Below are 22,660 nucleotides of genomic sequence, written 5' to 3'. Positions count from 1 at the left end.
TGTACTATGCATGTGAGATTTGGGCCAGAACTCTCCGGCTGGTCATGCCGATGAGATTTTCTGTTGCCCCCGATGGGTTTCCCAGTGGCAAGAGGTGCATTCAACAGGAAACCCCATTGACAATGGCAGGACTAGAAGATCCTGCCACTGGCCAATGGGGAGTCACCACTCACTCCCACGACATTCGTGGCAGGGTGCTCTGTAAATCCCGCCCTTGGACTGTGACCAGTACGATGCCAAGAAGCCAGAATATTTAACCATTTCTAATAGATTAGAGCAATAAAACATTGAACATTGGTTGCTTTCAACTGTCGTTGTTTTATCACAACACTTTACTCAAACTAGCTACTCGTGAAGTTGAATTACAGCTCAGAAACATACAGGTGATTACTCGAGGCAGAAGAAAGTATGGAACATTTGTTACTTTTAGCTAAACACAGCTTACTTCTTTGTCGATGAGTAATTACATTCATTTCTTGTATGGATCCCTCGGGATGTAAACCAACGTCATCAATAAGCTATGAAGAAATAAATGAGTCAGTGCCAGCATTGACCACAAACACTTCACATTATAATAACTTTTTTCAAAATGAGAGTTAATGGAAGCAGAAGTAGAAACAGAAATTAGTTAAATGCACAAAAATAATATTCAAAATTAATTGACACCGCAGTTTGTAGATCTCAAATTTGCCAACCAACCAGCATTCTCTTCTCATGCAGTATAAATTGTTGTTTCCTTTACAATTGGTATTCTTGGAAATCTGCCCTGATGAATGGCAACAGCATGTCTCTTTTTTCAGCTGAAGTTCTGTACTGCCAAACGATTATCTCATATTTAGTTTGTATCTTATTGTTTTCATGTAGTTGATGGAGTTTAGTACAAATGCTTAAGAAATAAAACAATGGGCACGGTCCAATGGCCACGCTATGCCCAAAAAGCAATTCGCCGTGGCGCAGCTTGGCTGATAAAAGCCAGGATATCCCGTTCCCGGGATCTACTTAGCTCGCAAAGCCTGAGGGGACGTAACACGATCTCGTGAGACGTTGCGATGTAAATCCCACCCACTATGGGATGTCTCACTTTAATGTGCAGATTCCCGAATTCCTGAGGCTTTGGAATTCATCCCCTCCTCCTCGAAAACCTTGGGCGAGCACCGATTGGTACTGGTCTCCACAACTGGGGACCGGAAGGAACGGTTCTCGTGGGGATCTCCCAGGGGTTCTGAGGCCTCCAGCTGCATGCCCTTTGGGCAGGGTGGTACCCTAGCAGTGCTGGTGCCACCTGGCTACCCTGGCAGTGCCAACTGGGCAGTACTATGGCACAGTGGGTTAGCACTGCTGCCTTACAGCGCCAGGGACCCGGGTTCAATTCTGACTTTGGGTGATTATCTGTGTGGAGTTTATACATTCTCCCCGTGTCTGTTTGGGTTTCCTCCGGGTGCTCCGGTTTCCTCCCACAGTCCAAAGATGTGCAGGATAGGTGGATTGGACATGATCAATTGCCCCTTAATGTCCAGGGATGTATAGGTTAGGTTATGGGGTTGTTGGGATAGGGTAGAATGTTCTTTCAGCTGGTCGGTGCAGAATCGATGGGCTGAATGGCCTCCTTCTGCACTGTAGGGATTCTATGATTCCATGATCAGCCATGATCTGTTCGAATGGAGGAACCGGCCAAACGGCCGACTCCTGCTGCTATTTCCTCTGTCACCGGGTTAATAACCCAGAAAGCTCTACTCAACACCAGCAGCTCAATTAGAAACTCGACACCAACTTCTGACAGCAACCAAGTTTGAGCAATAATCGTCTTGAGAATGCCAACCATATCCACAGAATAAATACAAGAAAGTTACATCCAAGTGGATGAAAATGTTGCTAAATAGGTGAATGAGCATGAGCAATTCCTTGGAACATTCCAAACCTCATGTCAGCACTTCAGCAGAAATTCCATGTGATTTATTTAACACCTTTGCTTAAAATCAAGCAAAGCAACAGGCAGCCATTAAATTATCACTAAATCGCTAAGACAGAAATGCCAGGACTAAAAAATAAAATATCAACGTGTACATTGATGAAGGGATAAACATACCATTTTTTTCCTTCTTTGTCTTTGGGCTTTCATGGTCCGTTTCAGATTCTCCACCTGTTCATCTTCATTCTGAATTTCCTGCACAAACCACAATGCAAATACAGTCCTTGCCAGTAAGTGGAGCAAGTAAAGGTAGCCAAAATTTAACTGTAATAAAAACAATTGAGATGAGCTCAAGGACAACAAATGGGGGGAAATTTTCTTTTTCACTGCATGGACAGTAATTTGGCAGAGTGGATCACTCACCATTATAGAACCTGCCCTGTTTTCATTCCAAGTTAATACAAAAACAAAGACACCAAATTAGAAGGTGGTAGATTTTAGAATGATGAGGAGTGAGCTAGCTGAGGTGAAGTTAAAGGAGCACAGAACTGTAGACCAATTAATATATATTTTTAAAGTACATAAGGCTTGTAGACCCCTGCGGCTGGTTTTCCCGCAGTAGGTGCGTCAGACCATTGACTGCCAGCAGGATCTTCTGGTTCCGCCGAAGTCCATGGGCCTTTGCTTGGATCATTCTCTCTCTCTCTCTCTCTCCCCCACCCCACCCCCAAAACCTGCCGTAAGGATTCAACATCGGCAGGACTGGAAGATCCCACTGGCAGGAGGGGCCAGAAAACCCTGCCCACAGAATATATACTCATTACAAAAGGAGATTACTTCGAGCTTCAGGATGCATTGACAAATGGAAGGTTTGGAAACAAACTAAAATTGGAGAAGAGGGCAGATGGGTCCTACATGTGAAATAAACTTTTTTAAAATATTTCTTTCCAATTAAGGGGCAATTTAGCATGGCCAATCCACCTACCCTGCACATCTTTTGGGTTGTGCGGGTGAGACCCAAGCAGACAAGGGGAGAATGTGCAAACTCCACAGGTTGAGTGACCCCGAGCCAGGATCAAACCCGGGTTCTCGGTGCCGTGAGGCAGCAGTGCTAACCACTGCACCGCCGTGCCGCCCCTCATGTGAAATAAACCGGAGAGGAAACAAGAAAATAAGGAAATAGGGTAAATGAGGGACAAAGAAAACAAGGAGGTTGTATGAGGACAGAATTATATAAAATATTAGAAAAACATATATCAAGAGGAAGATGGTATTTAAATTGAATTGGAAACCTGAGGGAAGAGGATAACGAGTTAGTCAAAGGTAAATGAAAATTAACTGGGATATTTAACAAGCACTTTGCAATTGGCATTGACTAAAGCGAAGGCTATGAGGAAGGGGGTAAATCCTGAACTGGTTAAAACAAGAAAGGAAGGTATTAAGAAGATTGTAAAGATAAAGAGCGCCAAAATGCCAGAACAAGACAGGTTACATCCAATGATCTTGAAGGAAATAGGATAAGAAATCCAGAAGGAGCCGTACAGATTATACTGAATAAGTCTTTCGAGAGCAGCCAATGCAATACCAAAATGTGAATCAGAACCAGAGTTAATTTCTCATCTAAACTTGCAGTCCTTAATTAATGATGAAATTACCAAGTATTTGGATGAAGATAAAATAATGAGAAGCAGCCAACATGAACTTCAGAAAGGAAGACCAGTTAACAAACCTGAAACACACCTTTGGGAAAAATGCAGGGATGGATTAATGTACGAGCTTATGGTGCCATGCCTCAGGCCCAAGTCAAATGTGCAGTCCATGTGCAGTCCCCAGTAAAACCCACAAAAATATAGAAAAACTGTTTGTATATATTATGTGGCACAACAGAGGAGATAATTGGAGAGGATAAAGAGATACAAAATTAGGGAAAAATAAAAGGGAAAGGGTAACAAATTGGATTAAAAAGTAGCTGGAGATAACTATAGTTTGTGCTGGGATGGGGGGGGGGGGTGATATGGTGGGGAGATCCAGCGGTGTGCAGGAAACCTGGTGATCAGTATAGTACACCTATCAGTGGTTTTTAAACCAGTCAATCCACATTATCATATCATTGCTGCATTCCCAGGCCATTAAATGTCAGTAGACATGATGATGATCCACATGACATGATTTCAACTGCAGCATTTGTTTTATTTTTATAAATTTGGAGTACCCATTTCTTTAAGGGGCAATTTAGCGTGGCCAAATCATCTCCTCTGAACATCTTTGGGTTGTTGGGGTGAGACCCACGCAGACGGGGATCGAACCTGGGTCCTCGGAGTCGTGAGGCGCCAGTGCTAACCACTGTGCCACCCGAACTGTAGCAGTTAAAAGAACATTCCTTTTTTTTTTTAAATGTATTTTATTACAAACATGTATCAAAACAGGTTACAGCGAACAAACACCCCGGGAAACATGTTTCGCTACAATCAACTATACAGTCTGTACAGGTTTTTCCTCTTTTTCACCCCCCCCCCCTTCCCCGCAACAAACAGCCCCTCAAACATGGTCACAAACATCCCCCACCTTTCTTCAAACCCCCCTGAAGAGCCCCTCAACTCTTCTCCAATCACAGGAAGTCGTACAGGTCACCCAACCAAGCCGCTACCCCCGGTGGCGATGCCGACCGCCACTCCAGCAAAATTTGTCGCCGTGCAATCAGAGAGGCGAAGGCCAAGACATCGGCCTTTCTCCTCTCCATGTGCTCCAGCTTCGCTGAGACCCCAAATATCGCCACCAAAGGGTCCGGGTTCACCTCCTCCTCCACTATCCTGGCTAGTACTGCAAAGAATCTTTCCAATTTTTCGCAACCCCAAAACGTGTGCGTGATTCGCTGGCCCCCGCCCACACCTTTCACACTCATCTGCTACTCCCTGAAAGAACCCACTCATTCTCGCCCAAGTCATATGCACCCTGTGCACCACCTTAAACTATATTAGGCTCATCCTTGCACATGAGGAGGTCCCGTTTACCCTACGCAGTGCCTCACTCTATACTCCCTAATTGATCTCCCCTCCCAACTCCGCTTCCCATTTCTCTTTGATCTTCACCACCATCTTCTCCTCCCTGCTCCCCCAGCCACTTATATATATCCCCAATTCTTCCCTCCCCTTCCACATCCGGGAGCAGCAGTCGTTCCAGCAGGGTTAAAAGGAACATTCCTAACATGCAATTTGAAGGAGTCTGGAGGTGAAAGTCAAAGCAGGAATTTGAAGAATAGAATCAAGAATGTCAAACTTTACACCTTGGTTCAATGACGCATCCCTGATCGTCTTGCTGAGGGAGCTGTGATGACTTGGAGGGACGTACTGTACCCTAGCAATGAGAGGAAGGAGCTGGCTAAAGACACAAAGAAGGTGTAGTTAGAGGTAGCAGAGGAGGGCAGCAGCAGGAGTCACGTTCCCAGGATATAGGTCATGATCTATCAGCCATGTCGCACCTGGCGCAGATCCATACAAGCTGGTTAGATTGCAATAGAGGCCGAAAACGAGATCCGTGCGGGGTGCCAATCAGTTTCCTAGCGAACCAGCCTGCTGCTGAGGGGATCAGAGCAGGCAAGTAGCCATCTCGAAATCAGACAGTCAGCCCGGGGGCTCTGCAACGAGGATACCCTCGCGGCCAGAGGGCGAGTGTGTGGATCGGCGGGGTGAGGATACCTGAGCTCGGTCCAAGTTATGTTCCCAGCAGGGGTCTGGGGACTGGTGCCCAAGGGCCCTTGCTGTGGCCCAGGTGAGTGTACAGGGCGGGGTCCCTCAGCACAACCGGTTGTTGGATAGCATCCTGGGAGAAGGCAGGGAACGCAAGGGTGGAGCAGGCTTGGGGGAACCCAATGGTTCTGGGATAGAAGCCAGAAAAATTGTCAGTCTCTCACTCTCTCCAATTCCTTACAAATATCACATCATGGATGCAGTTGCAATCGCAGTGCTGGTGGCAGTCCAGGCGGTCAGATGCCGGAGAAGGCAGCAGCGGCAACAGAGACTTGAGGCGGCATCCCATATGCAGGGGCCCACAAACACCCTGAGGACCTGACCGCCCGTCCAGCCGGGAAGAGACCCAGAGGGGCAGGCCAGCGACAGCACAAGGTGTACAGGCATCGTTGATCGTTTGAGGAGATGTCGAGCAGCATGTGCCGCAGGAGGCTCTGCCTCAACAAGGAGACGGTGCGGCATCTATGACATGTCCTTGCGGACTTGGCACCACATGGAGGAGGAGGATACCAGCTCCCGGTGGCCGTCAAGGTCACCTCAGCCCTGAACGTCTACACTTCGGGTTAATTCCAAAGCTGGAGCAGGGACTCATGTGGCATTTCATAACCAACAGCCCGCAAGTGCATCCGTGATTCATGGATGCCCTGTTTGCCCGGGCAACTGATTATATAAATTTTGACCTGTACCAAGTCCAACAAGCTGCCTGCTCAGCAGGATTCTCTGCCAACGTCGGGATGCCCCAGGTCCAGGGGGTAATAGATTGCACGCATGGCGCCTTACATGCACTGGGAGGTCTGGGAGTAACTTCATCAACAGGAATAAGTTCCACTCCTTGAACGCACAACTCATTTACAACCAACACCTCCTGATCATGCACGTGTGTGTACGCTTCCCAGGTAGTTAACACGGCAGCTACATCCTGGGGCAGTCGGAGATCCATGGCATCTTCGTGGAACACCCCAAGATGACAGGTTGGCTCTTGGGGGACAAGGGGTAGCTGCTAAGTTCCTGGCTAATGATGTCAGTACGGTGGCCGGATACCGATGTGGAGACCAGATATAACGAGGTCCATGTGGCCACCTGTGCTGTCATTAAGCGATGCATCGGATTGCTCAAAATGTGGTTTCAATGCGGTTTCAATGCTTTGAGCGCTCTGTTGGTGCACTGCAGTACACCCCCGAGAGGGTCGCCCATCTTGTGGTGGTCTGCTGTGTCCCTCAACAACCTGGAACAGCCGGGTGGGGGGGGGGGGTGAGATGCTGGAGGTTGAAGAGGAGGGACATGCGGCCTCGTCTGAAAAGGAAGACGAAAAGGGGCCGGACCAGGCAGGGCTGGAGGACGAGCTCAGGGAGGACCAGTGGGAGCAACCGAAGGACAAGGGGCGGCGGCGAGGGTCCGGCATGCCCAGAGGACCAGGGAGGCCTCATCCTAGCCTTGAGACAAGTCATCAAGGAGGGGCCGATGGATCCTCACCTCTGCGACGCAGGCCAACCTCAATGTTAGTGACTGCTCTATCCTCGATTACCCCCATGACCCCAGGGCACATTTCCTGACATAGAATCGTAAAATTTATCACACAGAAGGAGGCCATTCAGCCTATCGAGTCTGCACCAGCCCTTGGAAAGAGTATCCTATTTAAGCCTCCACTCTATCCCTGTAACCCCACCTAACCTTTTTGGGATACTAAGGGGCAATTTAACATGGCCAATCCACCTAACCTGCACATCTTTGCACTGTGGGAGGAAACCGGAGCACCCGGAGGAAACCCACACAGACATGGGGAAAACGTGCAGAATCAGCACAGCCAGTGACCCAAGCCGGAATTGAACCTGGGACCCTGGAGCTGTGATGCAACAGTGCTAACCACTATACTGACATGCTACCCTCGGATGCTACCATCATAGTTATGAGGTGTCTATTGATTACTGAGGTAAGCCACTTAAAAGCTATTCTTTGTCGTCTCTGGGAGAACAGTTATATTACATATTAACCGCCTATCAACTCAGTGTCTTTTCAAAACAGCTTGCATGAAATGAAATGAAATGAAATGAAAATTGCTTATTGTCACAAGTAGGCTTCAAATGAAGTTACTGTGAAAAGCCCCTAGTCGCCACATTCCGGCGCCTGTTCGGGGAGGCTGTTACGGGAATCGAACCGTGCTGCTGGCCTGCCTTGGTCTGCTTTCAAAGCCAGCGATGAATGTACTTTTCTTAAAAAAAATGTTTTAAAAACAACTGCTTTTTTCACACATCCTATGAAAAATGGTCAAAACATCCAAAATGTGACTATTGTGATATGTAACACGGTGGCATGCAATAACATTTAAGTTTTGTGTTTATTATTTATTTCTTCAAACTTGGAAAACTGAAAGCGGGTCATGCTATGAATGGAGTCGGGTTATGAGATGGATTCAAAACCAGTTTGGTTCATGAACAGAACATACGAGACTATAGCTTTAAAATAGAGAAATTAACTTCAACAAACTTTCCAACAAAAACAAGCAAAGAAGAATTTGCTTGGTTTATCCAACAGTCATTCCCAAGAGGCAGGAGTTATTAAAACAGAATTGACTGTGTACAACAATTTTACTTGATACTGCCAAACCAAAAAGCTTCAAAACATTCCTCTGGCAAATGCCTTTACATGAAGAGCGCTGGACGACACTGGATTGATGACAGTCGACAAATGGAAAACAAAAATGATTTACTGGTAAGACAAAGAAGAGCCCCATTTAGTCTCACAAAATATTCAGTTTAAGGAATTGTCCAATTAATGAGGAATTATTCACCAATAAATATGCAGTATCAAAGGAAACACCACAAGCATTGCATCAACTGATCAAAATTTACCAGGTTAAGAATTAGTGAGGTTCAAGCTAGTATCTCTGGAGAAACAATGGAAAACCGACAAAGCTTACATTTTTTCTGAAAAAGCAGCTTGAAAAAATGGATCTTTTGTTCAACTTCCTGTGTATTTCTGTGGTTTGGCGCACTTTAAAGCACAATGCTTTGTTTCAGTCCAGGTGCTGAAGTTATATAAGTAGGAGTTCTGGAATAATTTTGATTAATGTAGTGGAAATTACCTGGGTAGCGGATTCTGTTTGGTTGCACCTCTCCTACCCCTGTCACCACTCCCGACAATGACCTTCCACAGTGGTGTTTTATCATTTTGGTATACTTTCATTTTCAGTACATTTTTTTGTTGCCTCTTTCACTCAAATGCTATTTTGATTTCAATCTGGAGAAGTTTCAGTATCTCTGTTAGAAATAACATATTCTGTCTGGATGTGATGATGGTATTAAATAGGTGGAAATTGGAGAAGATGAAGGAAGAAAAAAAGAACATAAATGTAGAAAATTGCAACTGAATCAAAATGTAGGATATCCATTATAAAGTAAGCACATGCTGAATGTCTGGGACAAAAGGCATTTGGCAAAGCAAAAGCATGATTATGAAATAAAGATAGATAATGCTGGGTAAACTCAGCAGGTCTGGCAGCATCTGTGGAGAGAACCAGACTTAACATTTTTGATCCAAATGATCATTTTACAAAACTGTTCTGAAGTGTGGTGTTAAGCTCTCTACAAGTCTCAATCTCTTAAGAGATACCCATTAAGTTCCTTGTTAAATCTCCATGGACTTCTAAAAACACAGTCCATTGACAATGCAGCTTTTTTATAGCCTTTATAGCAGTGGAGGCAAGAATAATGTACACAGCAACACAATTTTAATTATCTGTTCTTTGATTCAGTTTGATCCAAAAAGGTAAATGGACACTATTTACTCAATGCTAACTGACTGTGAATCACCTCTTAGAAAATGCCATAGGGAGCAAAATTGGTCCTCAACAATTGCACAAAATGGACATTGGCTGCCTGGCTGCCTAATCAGCAAACCATTTCAACTGTCAATTCACCCTAGTCTTGTTTGTGTTCCCATTGAAGACGAATTGGATCCTCATATGGGGCGCAATCTAACCGAATGGGGCGCAATGTAACCGAACGGGGACTGAGTCCCGTAGCGCGAGATTAGCCGGGTGTTTCTCAGCACTCGGAGTGCCAAGTAACAGCCCGGTATCTAATGCTTATCCGGATAAATCAGGGTCCTCAGCGGCGAACTCCCTGATGAGGCTGCACTTAGCCTTGTTTTCTGCACGAAGGAGCTCCGCTCGCTGGAACACCTCAGTGCAGCGAGAAATTGAGATGTAATTTTTAAATGACAACCCGATCTCTTGCGCCCCCAAACCCAAATTCTGAACCCAGCAAAGCCGCAATCCACTATAAGGGGAATCTGTTTCTTTTCCATTAAATCGCGCCCATAATGTTGAGACTCTGAGATACCATTTGCAAAGTAAATACACAGCATGTATTTGTAAATATCAGCAACAATCCAAAGTAACTGACTGTGGGAGAAAAATAAAGCAACATGTTTTTTGCCACTTTCAAAGTTTTAGAAAAGTTCAGTGAACGGCAGAGATACAGACCTCCACAATCGTAGCATTTTCAAGTCTTGTACCATTTTCAATTTCTTCCACAACCAAACCCTAGTAAGTAAAAAAAATGGTTTAAGTTTTCACTTCTTTGTAAACTTGATTATCTTCCTTGAACACTCAAGAATTCTTAGCTTTGTTGGCTGTACATATTTCTCCACCAGCTAGAAGAATCGAAACTTTATCAAAAGCATCCTACTAACAGTCAATGTCACAAACATTCTGATGGGCAGAATAATTTTGTTTTCTCTTTAGGTTCAAGAGAGAAAGCTGTCCTGAGGCACTCGATAGCAATGGCTGAAATCTACTTGTAGTGGGTACTGAATGCAGATATTCAAGCCTAAGCCAGCAAGAATTGATAGACCTATCAGGACACATGTTAGCAATTTACTTTGTTTCTTTCAATGTGCTTCATACCGGAATCAGTCAGTGTGCTTAAAAGTAGGCCATTCAGCACACTGAGTCTATCCCAGCTCTCTGCAGAGCAATCCGACAGTTTCATTATCCTGCCCGATCCTCAACGTCCTGCAAGGTTATTTCCCACAAGTGCCCATTTAGATTCCTTCTGAAAGTATTCACTGCCAGTTTCTAGCACTCTTTTCGGCAGCGAGTTACCATCACTGCATAAAAGAGTTCTTCCTCGCATCCTGTCTGCATCTCTTGCCCAAAATCTTAAATCTGTGTCCCCTAGTCCTTGTAACATTTGTTAATGGCACAGTTTTTCTTTGCCTATCTAATCTCAGCCTATTATAATCTTGTACACTTCGATCAAATCTCCTCCCTCACAAAACATCCCCAGCTTCTCCAACCGAGCCTTATGGCTAAAATCACTCATCCCTGTAAATATTCTGGGAAATCACCTCTACACCCTCTCAAGTACCTGCACATCCCTCCTAAAGAATGATCATCAGACTTGGACACAATACTCTAGTTATGGCCTAAGCAGAGTTTTATAATGACTTTGCATAAACATCCTGCTTTTGTACTCAATATCTCCATTTATGAAGCCCAAGAACTCATATGTTTTATGGACTATTTTCTCAATATATCCTGCCACCTTCAAAGATCTATTAGTGTGAAGCCTTGGATCTCTCCACCATGTACATTCTTTAGAACCATGATAGCTAGTCTACAGTGCCTCACTGTGCCCGTTCTGCTAAAATGCATCATTTCACACTTCTCTGTATTAAATTTTCACCTGCCACTTATCTTCCCATTCTGCTAGCTTACCTGTATCCTATTGCAGTCTATTGGTATCATCCTCACTGTCTAGCGAACACTGCTGAAGAACAAGATCTAGAATGCAGGGACAATCCAATTTTTAAGGCATGTTAGTCAACCACCTTTCTACGTCTTGAAAGTATTTTGAACTATGTGGATAGTGAAAGCTGGTGAGTGTAGGAGTGCAATGGTGGCCTATGTGGAGAAAAGATTACTCGGTTGTGATTATAAATGTGTTCTTTTCTCTCTTGCTCAAATTTGAACAGGAAGTATTGCTTCCCCAACACCCCAATTATAAAAAAAGTTGAATGAGTTATCTTTTTTAGAATTATCTTTTTTTTTTTTTTTTTTTAAACAGCAGAGGGAGGCTATTCCACCCATCATGATAATGCCAGCTCTTTGAATACAATTATTAGTTAAGAGTTCCATTTCACTGCTCCTTCTGGATAGCCTTGCAAAAATTTCCTTCAAGCCTATATCCAATTGCCTTTTGAATTTATTATTAAATTTACATTCAACACCGTTTCAGGCAACACAGTTCCAAATCGTACAAACTCACAGCGAAAATAAAATCCTCATCTCGCTTCTGATCCTTAGTGAATGGGTCCTCTGATTACAGATCTTCCGGTCACTAGAAATGGTTTCTCTTTATATAAAATACTTGAAGAATGAAGAATTGCAGGTGTTTCCTCCCAAGCTGGCTTCAGGTTTTCCTTAGTTAACTCTAATCAGAGAGTTAGCTGGAGGGATAGAAGATAGCCAGGAGGGAACTGAAGAAAGGGATTAGGAGAGCTAAGAGAGGGCACGAACAATCTTTGGCGGGTAGGATCAAGGAAAACCCCAAGGCCTTTTACACATATGTGAGAAATATGAGAATGACTAGAGCGAGGGTAGGTCCGATCAAGGACAGTTGCGGGAGATTGTGTATTGAGTCTGAAGAGATAGGAGAGGTCTTGAACGCGTACTTTTCTTCTGTATTTACAAATGAGAGGGGCCATATTGTTGGAGAGGACAGTGTGAAACAGACTGGTAAGCTCGAGGAGATACTTGTTCGGAAGGAAGATGTGTTGGGCATTTTGAAAAACTTGAGGATAGACAAGTCCCCCGGGCCTAACGGGATATATCCAAGGATTCTATGGGAAGCAAGTGATGAAATTGCAGAGCCGTTGGCAATGATCTTTTCGTCCTCACTGTCAACAGGGGTGGTACCTGGGGATTGGAGAGTGGCGAATGTCGTGCCCCTGTTCAAAAAAGGGACTAGCGATAACCCTGGGAATTACAGGCCAGTTAGTCTTACTTCGGTGGTAGGCAAAGCAATGGAAAGGGTACTGAAGGATAGGATTTCTGAGCATCTGGAAAGACACTGCTTGATAGTCAGCACGGATTTGTGAGGGGTAGGTCTTGCCTTACAAGTCTTATTGAATTCCTTCAGGAGGTGACCAAGCATGTGGATGAAGGTAAAGCAGTGGATGTAGTGTACATGGATTTTAGTAAGGCATTTGATGAGGTTCCCCATGGTAGGCTTATGCAGAAAGTAAGGAGGCATGGGATAGTGGGAAATTTGGCCAGTTGGATAACAAACTGGCTAACCGATAGAAGTCAAGAGAGTGGTGGTGGATGGCAAATATTCAGCCTGGATCCCAGTTACCAGTGGCGGGGATCAGTTCTGGGTCCTCTGCTGTTTGTGATTTTCATTAATGACTTGGATGAGGGAGTTGAAGGGTGGGTCAGTAAATTTGCAGACGATACGAAGATTGGTGGAGTTGTGGATAGTGAGGAGGGTTGTTGTCGGCTGCAAAGAGACATAGATAGGATGCAGAGCTGGGCTGAGAAGTGGCAGATGGAGTTTAACCCTAAAAAGTGTGAGGTTGTCCATTTTGGAAGGACAAATATGAATGCGGAATACAGGGTTAACGGTAGAGTTCTTGGCAATGTGGAGGAGCAGAGAGATCTTGGGGTCTATGTTCATAGATCTTTGAAAGTTGCCACTCAAGTGGATAGAGCTGTGAAGAAGGCCTATGGTGTGCTAGCGTTCATTAACAGAGGGATTGAATTTAAGAGCCGTGAGGTGATGATGCAGCTGTACAAAACTTTGGTAAGGCCACATTTGGAGTACTGTGTACAGTTCTGGTCACCTCATTTTAGGAAGGATGTGGAAGCTTTGGAAAAGGTGCAAAGGAGATTTACCAGGACGTTGCCTGGAATGGAGAGTAGGTCTTACGAGGAAAGTTTGAGGGTGCTCGGCCTTTTCTCATTAGAACGGAGAAGGATGAGGGGCGACTTGATAGAGGTTTATAAGATAATCAGGGGAATAGATAGAGTAGACAGTCAGAGACTTTTTCCCTGGGTGGAACAAACCATTACAAGGACATAAATTTAAGGTGAATGGTGGAAGATATTCAGGGCCTGTACTGCGCTGTATTGTTCTATGTTCTATCATAGTGTAGGTTAGATGGCTTTTGTTTCGGTGCAACATCGTGGGCCGAAGGGCCTGTACTGCGCTGTATTGTTCTATGTTCTATGTTCTATATAGGGGTAGATGTCAGAGGTAGGTTCTTTATTCAGAGAGTAGTGGGGGCATGGAATGCACTGCAGTGGTAGAGGCCACTAATAAGTGAATGTCTTCATCCTTGTGGAGAGTAACAAACTTTTAAATCATTTAATTTTTCAGAAGTGTGTCGAATTTGAAAAATGTAGAATTAAAAACAATGATCAAAAACAGGGGATGGCAAGCTCCAATGGTTCAACAAGTGCACTGACCAGAATAGAAACGAGCCAGGAAGCATCAACAGTATATTGCTGAGGTCTTTGAGCAAGGGGAACAAAAGGATCGACTGAAATGTTTACCCCAATCACCTTTCTATGACTTTTACTGGTCAGTAGGTATATTGTATTGGAAGAAAATTGAAAAGACATGGGTGTGTGCCGTCAACTAAGCTGTGAACCAAATCTCAAATGGGCAAGTGGCACCTTTCAGTGAAGATCACAAACTGACCATTAACTGCTCTCTTCTCTCAATAGCCTTTGTATTTAACGCTCACCTATTACTTGCATTTCGATACCACCACCACATCTACTATACACATCATACATCTTCAAGAAAATACTCTGATAAATGTTTACACACTTACCCGAGTGTCAGTGACTTCACTGCTTACAGCTAGAGATGCTTGCAGAGCCTTGCGCTTACTTTTAATCTTCTCACGAAGATTACTGAAAGGAGTGATACACTGTGAGTAGAATATATTTTGAAGCACATATTATATTTATCACTTTGTATCTGACCCTTATAATAGGAACTTTGATTTAAACTGTTTTCATAAAATAGCATTCAAAACAATAACCTTCACTGAATTATGTAGTGAATGAGCAGTCATTGGTTCTTCTGTATTCCATTCATAATGACGGGGCAAAAGTAGGGAGTCAACCTATCTACATCAACTTCACTGCATTACTGGCCATACTTTGATTGTTGGGATAAGAGGGTTTTCCTGAGGAGAGATCCAAGTAGAATGGGCTTGTATTCTCTGGAGTTTAGAAGAAATAGAGGTGATCTCAGTCATACATGTAAGATTCTGAGGACAATTTACAGAGAGAATTTGCTGGGAGACTGTTTTTATTGGCTGAAGTGATGAGAACTAGGAGTCATAGCCTAAAGATAAGTGACTGGGCATTTAATAATAATCTTTTATTGTCACAAGTAGGACTGAGATGGGGAGAAATGTCTTCACTCAGAAGGTTCTGGAATCTTTGACATTCGCCAGGTGGTTGGGAATATTCAGTCGTTAAGTATGTTCAAGACTGAGAGCAATAGACTCTTGGGCATTAAATAGATAAAGTGATATTGAAATAGGCCAGGGAAGTGGTGTTGATGTCAAAATAGTTTTATTAAACAGTGGAGCAGGCTCAGGGCCTGTTGGCCAACCCCTACTCCCATTTTTCATGTACTTAATAGCTCATACTGCTTCCCAAGAAATGCCAACTTTTCGAGTCCAAAGATGGAGCCTGGAACAATCGGAACCTGAAGGGTGATGATTGATGTTGCTGGAAGTGATCCTCCAAACCCACGTTGGCCAATGCAAAAAAACATACTCCTCAGACCCCTTACTGGTTCCACCAATAGTACAGATAAATATCTAACTGCACGATAGTATAACAGAATGGAATAATAACTGAACCACCCTGTGATTTGAACTGAATGTTGTGTCTTTCACATGTGGCCTCATGTACTTTGATCTTTCTGAAGATAGACTGAAACATTGTTGAAATTGGGCCTGGGGTAAATGATTACATTAGAGTAACAATCAAAACAAATTCTACTTATTTAAATGTATCCCATTTAGCCCACATGCTCTGTACTTTTTATGGGCATTTTACTTGTTCTGGGTCTTTTCTTTCTTTCTAGGCATCTTCTGGCTATTGTTAAATTCCTAGCTGATGTTAATATGCACACGTCAGATCCCAGAGTGAAACCTGGCTTGGTAGATCTAACATTTTAGAAACCATGGATGAAGTTACTGAACATATGTGAACACACTGAACATAGACGCATGCATGAATTCAACAAACTGCATGTGTAACCATCTCCAGGCCAGCACGTGTGCAGGAGACATGAATGTGGAAAAAGATTCAAACTGCATGTGTGCAGTCAGTTCCCAGCCAGCGCAAATGCACAAGTCCCAAGGCCCACTGGTTACTGGAGTTGCTGAACTCCGACTTAAACTGAAGGAAAGCTTTTTTTCCCCTCATTACATTATATATAAAGCTGACCATCTGTGTACTAGCTTCATCCTCAGACCAAAGACTGCTTAAAAATATTTCACAGTCCCTGGCATGGTGTGATGCAACGTTAGATTTTGGTCACTGATTTGCCAATAATCCTCCTTATTGTGTGGGGTTAAAGAAAGCATCTTCACATTTCTTAAAATGAATGACTAATGGGCCTAAGATGTAGACAATTGACTCACGGCATCAGTGCAAGATCGCAGTGAACAAACACATTTAGTAAAATTGATGTGAATAAATATTATTGCAACAAAATGTTAAGAGTTACAATGTAAAGATTTAACAAAAAACACACAACTATGTAACCATTAGATTTTTTAAGCAACATTCCACCTCCGGTCAAATAAATAAACTGCATACAATGTTCTTCAGAATGTTTTTTATCAGCAGCTGAATTGCCATTTGCACATTTTGTCATCTCCCAACATAAAGATATTAAACACTAGAAAAGCAGCATAAATTATACCCTAGCCTATTTTTTTCAATAGTAATCAAGGTCCGAAGTGCTAATATTTTGTCACAAAATATTCCTGCCATCCATTTTATACAGAAGGACAAGAACACAAGAAATAGGAATTAAAGTAGACCATATTGGTCCAGCGAATCTTCTCTGCCATTCAAGATGATTATGACTGACCTTCGGCTTCAACTCCATTTTCCCACCAGCCCCTGATATTCTTTGATTCCGGAGAGACCAAAAGGATGTCTATCCCAGACCTAATTTTATTAATGTCAGGGAAATCCCAGCCCTAATTTTATTAATGTTAGGGAAACCACAATCCTCATCCAGGCAAGTTGAGAGTATTCCATCACATACTTGACCGCTGGGTCTATCCCCGGTAAACAAAGCCAGTCATTGACCAGGATAGAGCTGAATTTCAAGGTGATCTCTGCTAGTCAAGTAGGTGACGGTTGTGTGACATATGCTGGTTGAAGACCTCCTCTAGGTGCTCCATATTTCATACTGGTAAGAACCAAAGTCTAGGCGTCTTGTGTAATGTGTCCGTGCGCCATTTTGTTGGTTTCTATTGATCACATTGGCTGCTCTATATTTAACAAGGCCAGAATAACAGTTGGTGAAATGTATATTTTGCTGCTTCTTTCTCTTGCTAAGGGATGTGTCTGAGATCACTGGGTTTCCTGAAATGTTAGGCGGGCGAGTGAAGACTCTACATCCTGCTGTTCATGGAGGTGAGTGATTTAACCAGGGTTAAGAAAGAGGAGGGTGGTTGTGATTCAAATGATGAGCAGCTAAAACAGGGCGGCACATTTACATCGTAATCTTTTGCCTGGTTCTTGAAACTCTCCCAAGCCCAGTGGTGTGTGCACCCCAACATATTTTCGGGAAATATTCGAGCTGCAACATCAATTGGGCTCCTAATTTCATGGAATTAACTGACTGACCATGAAAGGCTCGCTCCTAACACAACTCGGTCATTGGCTGCCGTCCATTTGCATGACCCTCCTAGCAGCAGTGACGAGCTCGCTTGATAACTGACTGTCTACCCCTGATCCATGCCTCGAGCATTGACGGGAGATGCAGTGGTAATATCACTGGGCTAGCAGAGGCCCCAGACTAATACTCTGGCGACACGGATTCAAACCCCACCACAGCAGCTGGTGGAAGTTAAATTCCAGTCATACGTCTAGGATATAAAGCTAGATTCGGAAATGGTGAGCATGGAAACTATCATGGACTGTTCCTAAAACTGATGTCCTTTAGGGAAGGGAATCGTACCACCCTTTAATTTAGGACAAAAGTTCGGCACAACATTGTGGGCCGAAGGGCCTGTTCTGTGCTGTATTTTCTATGTTCTTTTGAATTAAATTTTTGTTCACTCTGCAACCATTCATCTGGCCTATTATTCCTTGGTTTGAAAAAAAGGACTAGATGAATTTGTCTTTGTTAGCTGAGCACACTGAATGGGTGAGCTAGAAATTCAACTCAAAGGGATCAACGCACCATTTATTTTACCATTATATTTTATATCATATGTTCACAGACCAAAGCAATTTTAAAGGAAACAATTTTGATTTGTTTATCTTCTTTAAACTGTGATAACATCATTTATATTCTCCAATTTTGCATGAAAGGATCTTACGACAGGCTGTTGTGTGGTTCACAACGTTACTGGAAGAAGCGGCAGCAAGGATACAGCCGGAATAAATTACATTTTTAAATCAGATAAATAGCTATTTATTATATCTATATCAATGCTAAGTTGTTGTTGCTAGGTCAATATCCAACTCCCTAACTAACTGCAACATAGGTTGTACCTTTCCCACAAACTGCAGCGGTTCAAGAAGGCAATTCACTTCCAACTTCTTTAGGGATACGCAATAATTCTGGCCTTGCCAGCAACATTCACACCATATGAATGAATAAAAGTCCAAACCATCTGGACAGCACTACTTTAAACTCTTGAACAGCACTACAATCAACCCTCTTTGAGGAAATGAGATCGAGGGAGCAAAATAAGTTATTTCACTTACTCCATGGAAGCCATTTTCTTCAATTAACGCAATGATCAAGTGGTTTTGATTTTCATGCAGTCTTCACTTAGCACCACACAAACAAGGTGTAATTTTGAGCCATCTCCAGTGTTCTCTATGCATACTACAGTGAATTTGATGCCGCTTCTAATGCCTGCGAAAACAATGATACCATAACAAATTATACATAACAGTATTAATATTATTAAACAAATCCCTTGCAGTACAGAACTTACTATTGAACAATATGAACCAAAAATACATATTCATTAAAGGAACAGTTATTGCAAAACTCTCTTTCTGCTCAACTTTAGCATTAATTTAGCTGGATCTCTGCTCTTCACATTAGGAAGCTGCATTTGGCTTTATAAATCAATATTCTGCTAATCCAAGCAATAATCGATTGTGAGAGGAATAGCAAACTGTGATTGAGATCAAGCACATGGAAGAATGAGACTATTGGGGTTTTAAAAATCTGGAATGGGATTTTTCAGCCGTTTCCGCCGGTGGGATCTTCTGGCCGCCCCCCCCCCCCCCAACGAGTTCCCTGGCGCTGGGAAGAACAAGTTGTTCAAAATGCCGTAGACATCGGCGGAACTGGATGATTCTGCTGGAGGCCAATGGTGAGTGACCTCCGCCATTGGAAAATATGCCGGTGGGGGCGGGGGGGCATTCCCGTCTCTAATCGTTACCAACTAAGTATTGAGTAGCTTCTTTTTTTATACTTCCATCAAAACAATTACTACAAATTCCACTCCAAATTTATGATCTTAACAAATGATTTCTGTCAGCAAAAATATTTTTTATAAACCACATGGCATCAAAACAGAATGCCAAGGTTGAAGCTGGACTAAGATTAAACAAAGAGACCAGGTACAATAAATTAATTGGCAAACGCCTGAAGTCAGTGATTTAAGCGATAAATTTTGGGAAAACCCTGATGGTTATCATCATATAAAATAAGTGGCATTAGTATACAGGTCGATGATAAACATGATTGCAAAAAAGACTAAAGGTTTTAAAAGTTGTGCATGGTACCATACATTATCGGTTTTTTAAAAACCATAGGATGATAGGATAGTTACAGCACAGAAAGGGGCCATTATGTCTGCACCAGCAAAAAAATAGAAACTGGCTTCCTATTTCAATCCCACTTTCCAGCAACTGGTCTGAAATTTATTTGCAGGTGATAGCATTTCAGGAACAGATCCAGGTACTTTTTAAACAACTTTTTTTTGCCTCAACCAATTCAGTGAGTGAATGCCAGGTTCCCACCACCTTCTGGGTGAAAACTCTTTCTCAATCCTTCTACCAATCGTCTTAACTCTATCACAAGGAAGGCCAACAAGGTGAGCTAACTACATTACAATCTAGAAGGGTTCCATTTTCAAATATAGGGCACATAAAAATTTGATATGACTAGAACGAGCACATGTTTCAGTTAGGAAGAAATGTTTGCACTCATGTGAATGACTTTGTATTTGCTGGAGAAAAGAAAACTAGTTGAGTAGAGTCTCGATACAGACCTTCAATACAAACTTGTATTTGTATGAAGCCTTTAGAACCATAGAAACGTTACCACAGAAGGAGGCCATTCAGTCCATCTTGTCCATGTCAGCCCCGAGGACACCCAGGTGCCCTTTATAATACCATCTTCCTGCACCAGTTCCATACACCCAGCTATGGTTTAGCTCAGGTAGCTGGACAGCTGGTTTCTGATGCAGAGCAAGGCCAATAATGTGGGTTCAATTCCTGTACTGACTGAGGTTATCCATGAAGGCCCATCTCCTTGCCCCTCGCCTGAGATGTGGTGATCCTCAGGCTAAATCACCACCAGTCAGCTCTCCCTGTCAAAGGGAGGATGGCAACTTTCCTTTTACAAAAGGAGATATTAGTACAGGTAGCAAAAGACATACGTAATGCTGAAAGTAAACATCATTTAACCCGGACAAAGCGTATAAGAATTGAAGGAACAATTACATCTTCAAGCTTCTAGTAATGCTAGCGATGAAACGAAAAACATTATCCCTACAACCGTGAAATAGTGGACCTTAGGGAATAGTCTCACGGAGAACAAAGCTGATTCAACAGTTGATACATTTAAAAGAAAGCTGGCTTGCTAGCTAGATTGAAGGAAGAACATTGAATTCCAGCTGCAGGTTGGTGTGGAGACGGATAACCGGGTTTCAGTTAATGCACTTACATTGTGTATATTTCTGATTTAGTTTCTCCTCCAATAGTCTGACCCTGAATCTCCACTGACGCCGGCTGCGTCCAGGAAACCACTCGCTTAGTAACCACTGATCAACGGAACGGGCGCCGAGGAGGAGCTGAAGCCTCGGGGGGTGGAGGCGGAGTCCCAGTGCGGAGCTGAAATACGGGAGCCCCACTGCGGAGCTGAAATCCGGGAGCCCTAGTGTGGAGCTTGAACCCGGAAGCCTCACTGCGGAGCTGGGACCCTCAGTGCGGAGCTGGAACCCGGGAGCCCCAGTGCGGAGCTGGAACCCGGGAGCCCCAGTGCGGGAGCTGGAACCCGGGAGCCCCAGTGTGGAGATGGAACCCGGGAGCCTCACTGCGGAGCTCTAACCCGGGAGACCGCCAGCCTGGTGGAGAGGTTCCCTGTCAATCACTCAGCAATGTTAGGTTAATTCTTTTGGCTACGGTGGCTGGGTTGGAGAATATGGAAATCGCTATTTCACTCATGTCTGTTTGCCAATTCGGCGCAATGAGGATAAGTACATTTTGAAAAAGAGAGGCGGGGTTATATGTTGCTTTTGAGCTTTTATTGCGGCACATTACTCCAGAATGAGTGTGGGTTTACTTGGCAGGTCTGCAAAGCCATGGCTACCCAGAAACACAAATTTAAAAATGCTGGAAACGCTCGGAAAGGCAGATATTGATCAAGAATGCCAACCATTGGTTTTATTTGGTGACTGATGTTAGCTCTCTCTAGACTGCTATGCAGTAAATAAAAAAATAGGTTCATATCAAAAGTATTTAATGATGTGCCAAATGATCCAAAAATGAGCTAGACCAAATTTAATAATCCATCCTGCAGACTAACTTTACAATACTTCATTTTTACATCAAGTTGTTTCTGAAATGATTCCAGAGTATTCGTCTCCGTTACCTGTTTGAAAGTTCATTCCAATTATTGGTCATGTTGCATGAATAATTTCCTGATATGGATCATAAAGTTATCTTTTACTAATTTGAATCTGGCCCCTTCTAATCCAATTTTTTATTTTAAAAGAATTCCGTACGTTTTTTTTAAACTACTAAAACTATTTTTAATTACCTTTCAGAAACTCCATTCTGTGCTGAAGAGATTATTCTCCTCATAACTCAGGCATGTGACATATGCCTCCACACGTGTCCCAGGTTCGATTCCCCGCTCGGTCACTGTCTATGCGGAGTCTCACGTTCTCCCCGTGTCTGTGTGGGTTTCCTCTGGGTGCTCTGGTTTCCTCCCACAGTACAAAGATGTACAGGTTAGGTGGATTGGCCATGATAAATTGCCCTTAGTGTCCAAAAAGGTTAGGAGGGGTTATTGGGTTAGGGGGATGGGTGGAAGTGAGGGCTTAAGTGGGTCGGTGCAGACTTGATGGGCTTAATGGCCTCCTTCTGCACTTTATGTTCTATGGGGAAAAAAGGCTCTTCTTTGCACTGCCTTCAACGCTTGACTTTCCCTCTTGTTGCTGAGCGACCAAAACTTTCAGCAGAGTACTGTCCAGTTTTCCCTTTTTCTATTATATTGTTTTGGATGTGCAGCTGAACATCCTATTGACTTTGTTGATTTCTGCTCTGGTTGGACAAGTTGAGTTTAAAGTTTGTTAAGACTGCTGTGTCTCTTTCAGTGTAATCTTTGCTATTGCAGTATATTCGTATTGTGTGTGCGTGTGTGTTGGCTATTTCTCCTCCCAACATCCAGTACTTCGACCCAGCCTGTATTGAATTTCACCCACCGTCGTTTGACCTACTGGAATGGAATGAACTAAATATTTCAAATTTAGTTCA

At 43.3% G+C, this 22,660-nt stretch overlaps 1 protein-coding gene across 3 annotated transcripts in view; it reads right to left on the bottom strand.

The window, feature by feature from the left end:
- Positions 1–21,263, bottom strand: part of cc2d2a (coiled-coil and C2 domain containing 2A) — a 294,925-nt gene extending 273,662 nt beyond the window's left edge. The window contains exons 1-6 of one of the 3 annotated variants that reach the window (XM_072496407.1): positions 20,847–21,263; positions 18,644–18,797; positions 14,497–14,578; positions 10,139–10,198; positions 2,087–2,164; positions 446–518 (exon numbers count right to left, since the gene is read on the bottom strand). In XM_072496407.1, coding sequence (XP_072352508.1) covers positions 446–518; positions 2,087–2,164; positions 10,139–10,198; positions 14,497–14,578; positions 18,644–18,657 — 307 coding nt within the window. In that variant the 5' untranslated portion in view covers positions 18,658–18,797; positions 20,847–21,263. The remainder of the gene's footprint in view (positions 1–445; positions 519–2,086; positions 2,165–10,138; positions 10,199–14,496; positions 14,579–18,643; positions 18,798–20,846) is intronic. The other 2 variants (XM_072496404.1, XM_072496406.1) reach the window with 2 other exon arrangements.
- Between the last annotated feature and the right edge of the window lie 1,397 nt (positions 21,264–22,660).

The sequence above is a fragment of the Scyliorhinus torazame genome, chromosome 3 (genome assembly GCF_047496885.1).
Source record: "Scyliorhinus torazame isolate Kashiwa2021f chromosome 3, sScyTor2.1, whole genome shotgun sequence".
Lineage (NCBI taxonomy): Eukaryota > Metazoa > Chordata > Chondrichthyes > Carcharhiniformes > Scyliorhinidae > Scyliorhinus > Scyliorhinus torazame.
Note: the sequence above shows the minus strand (reverse complement) of the source record. Positions and strands in the feature narration are given on the sequence as shown.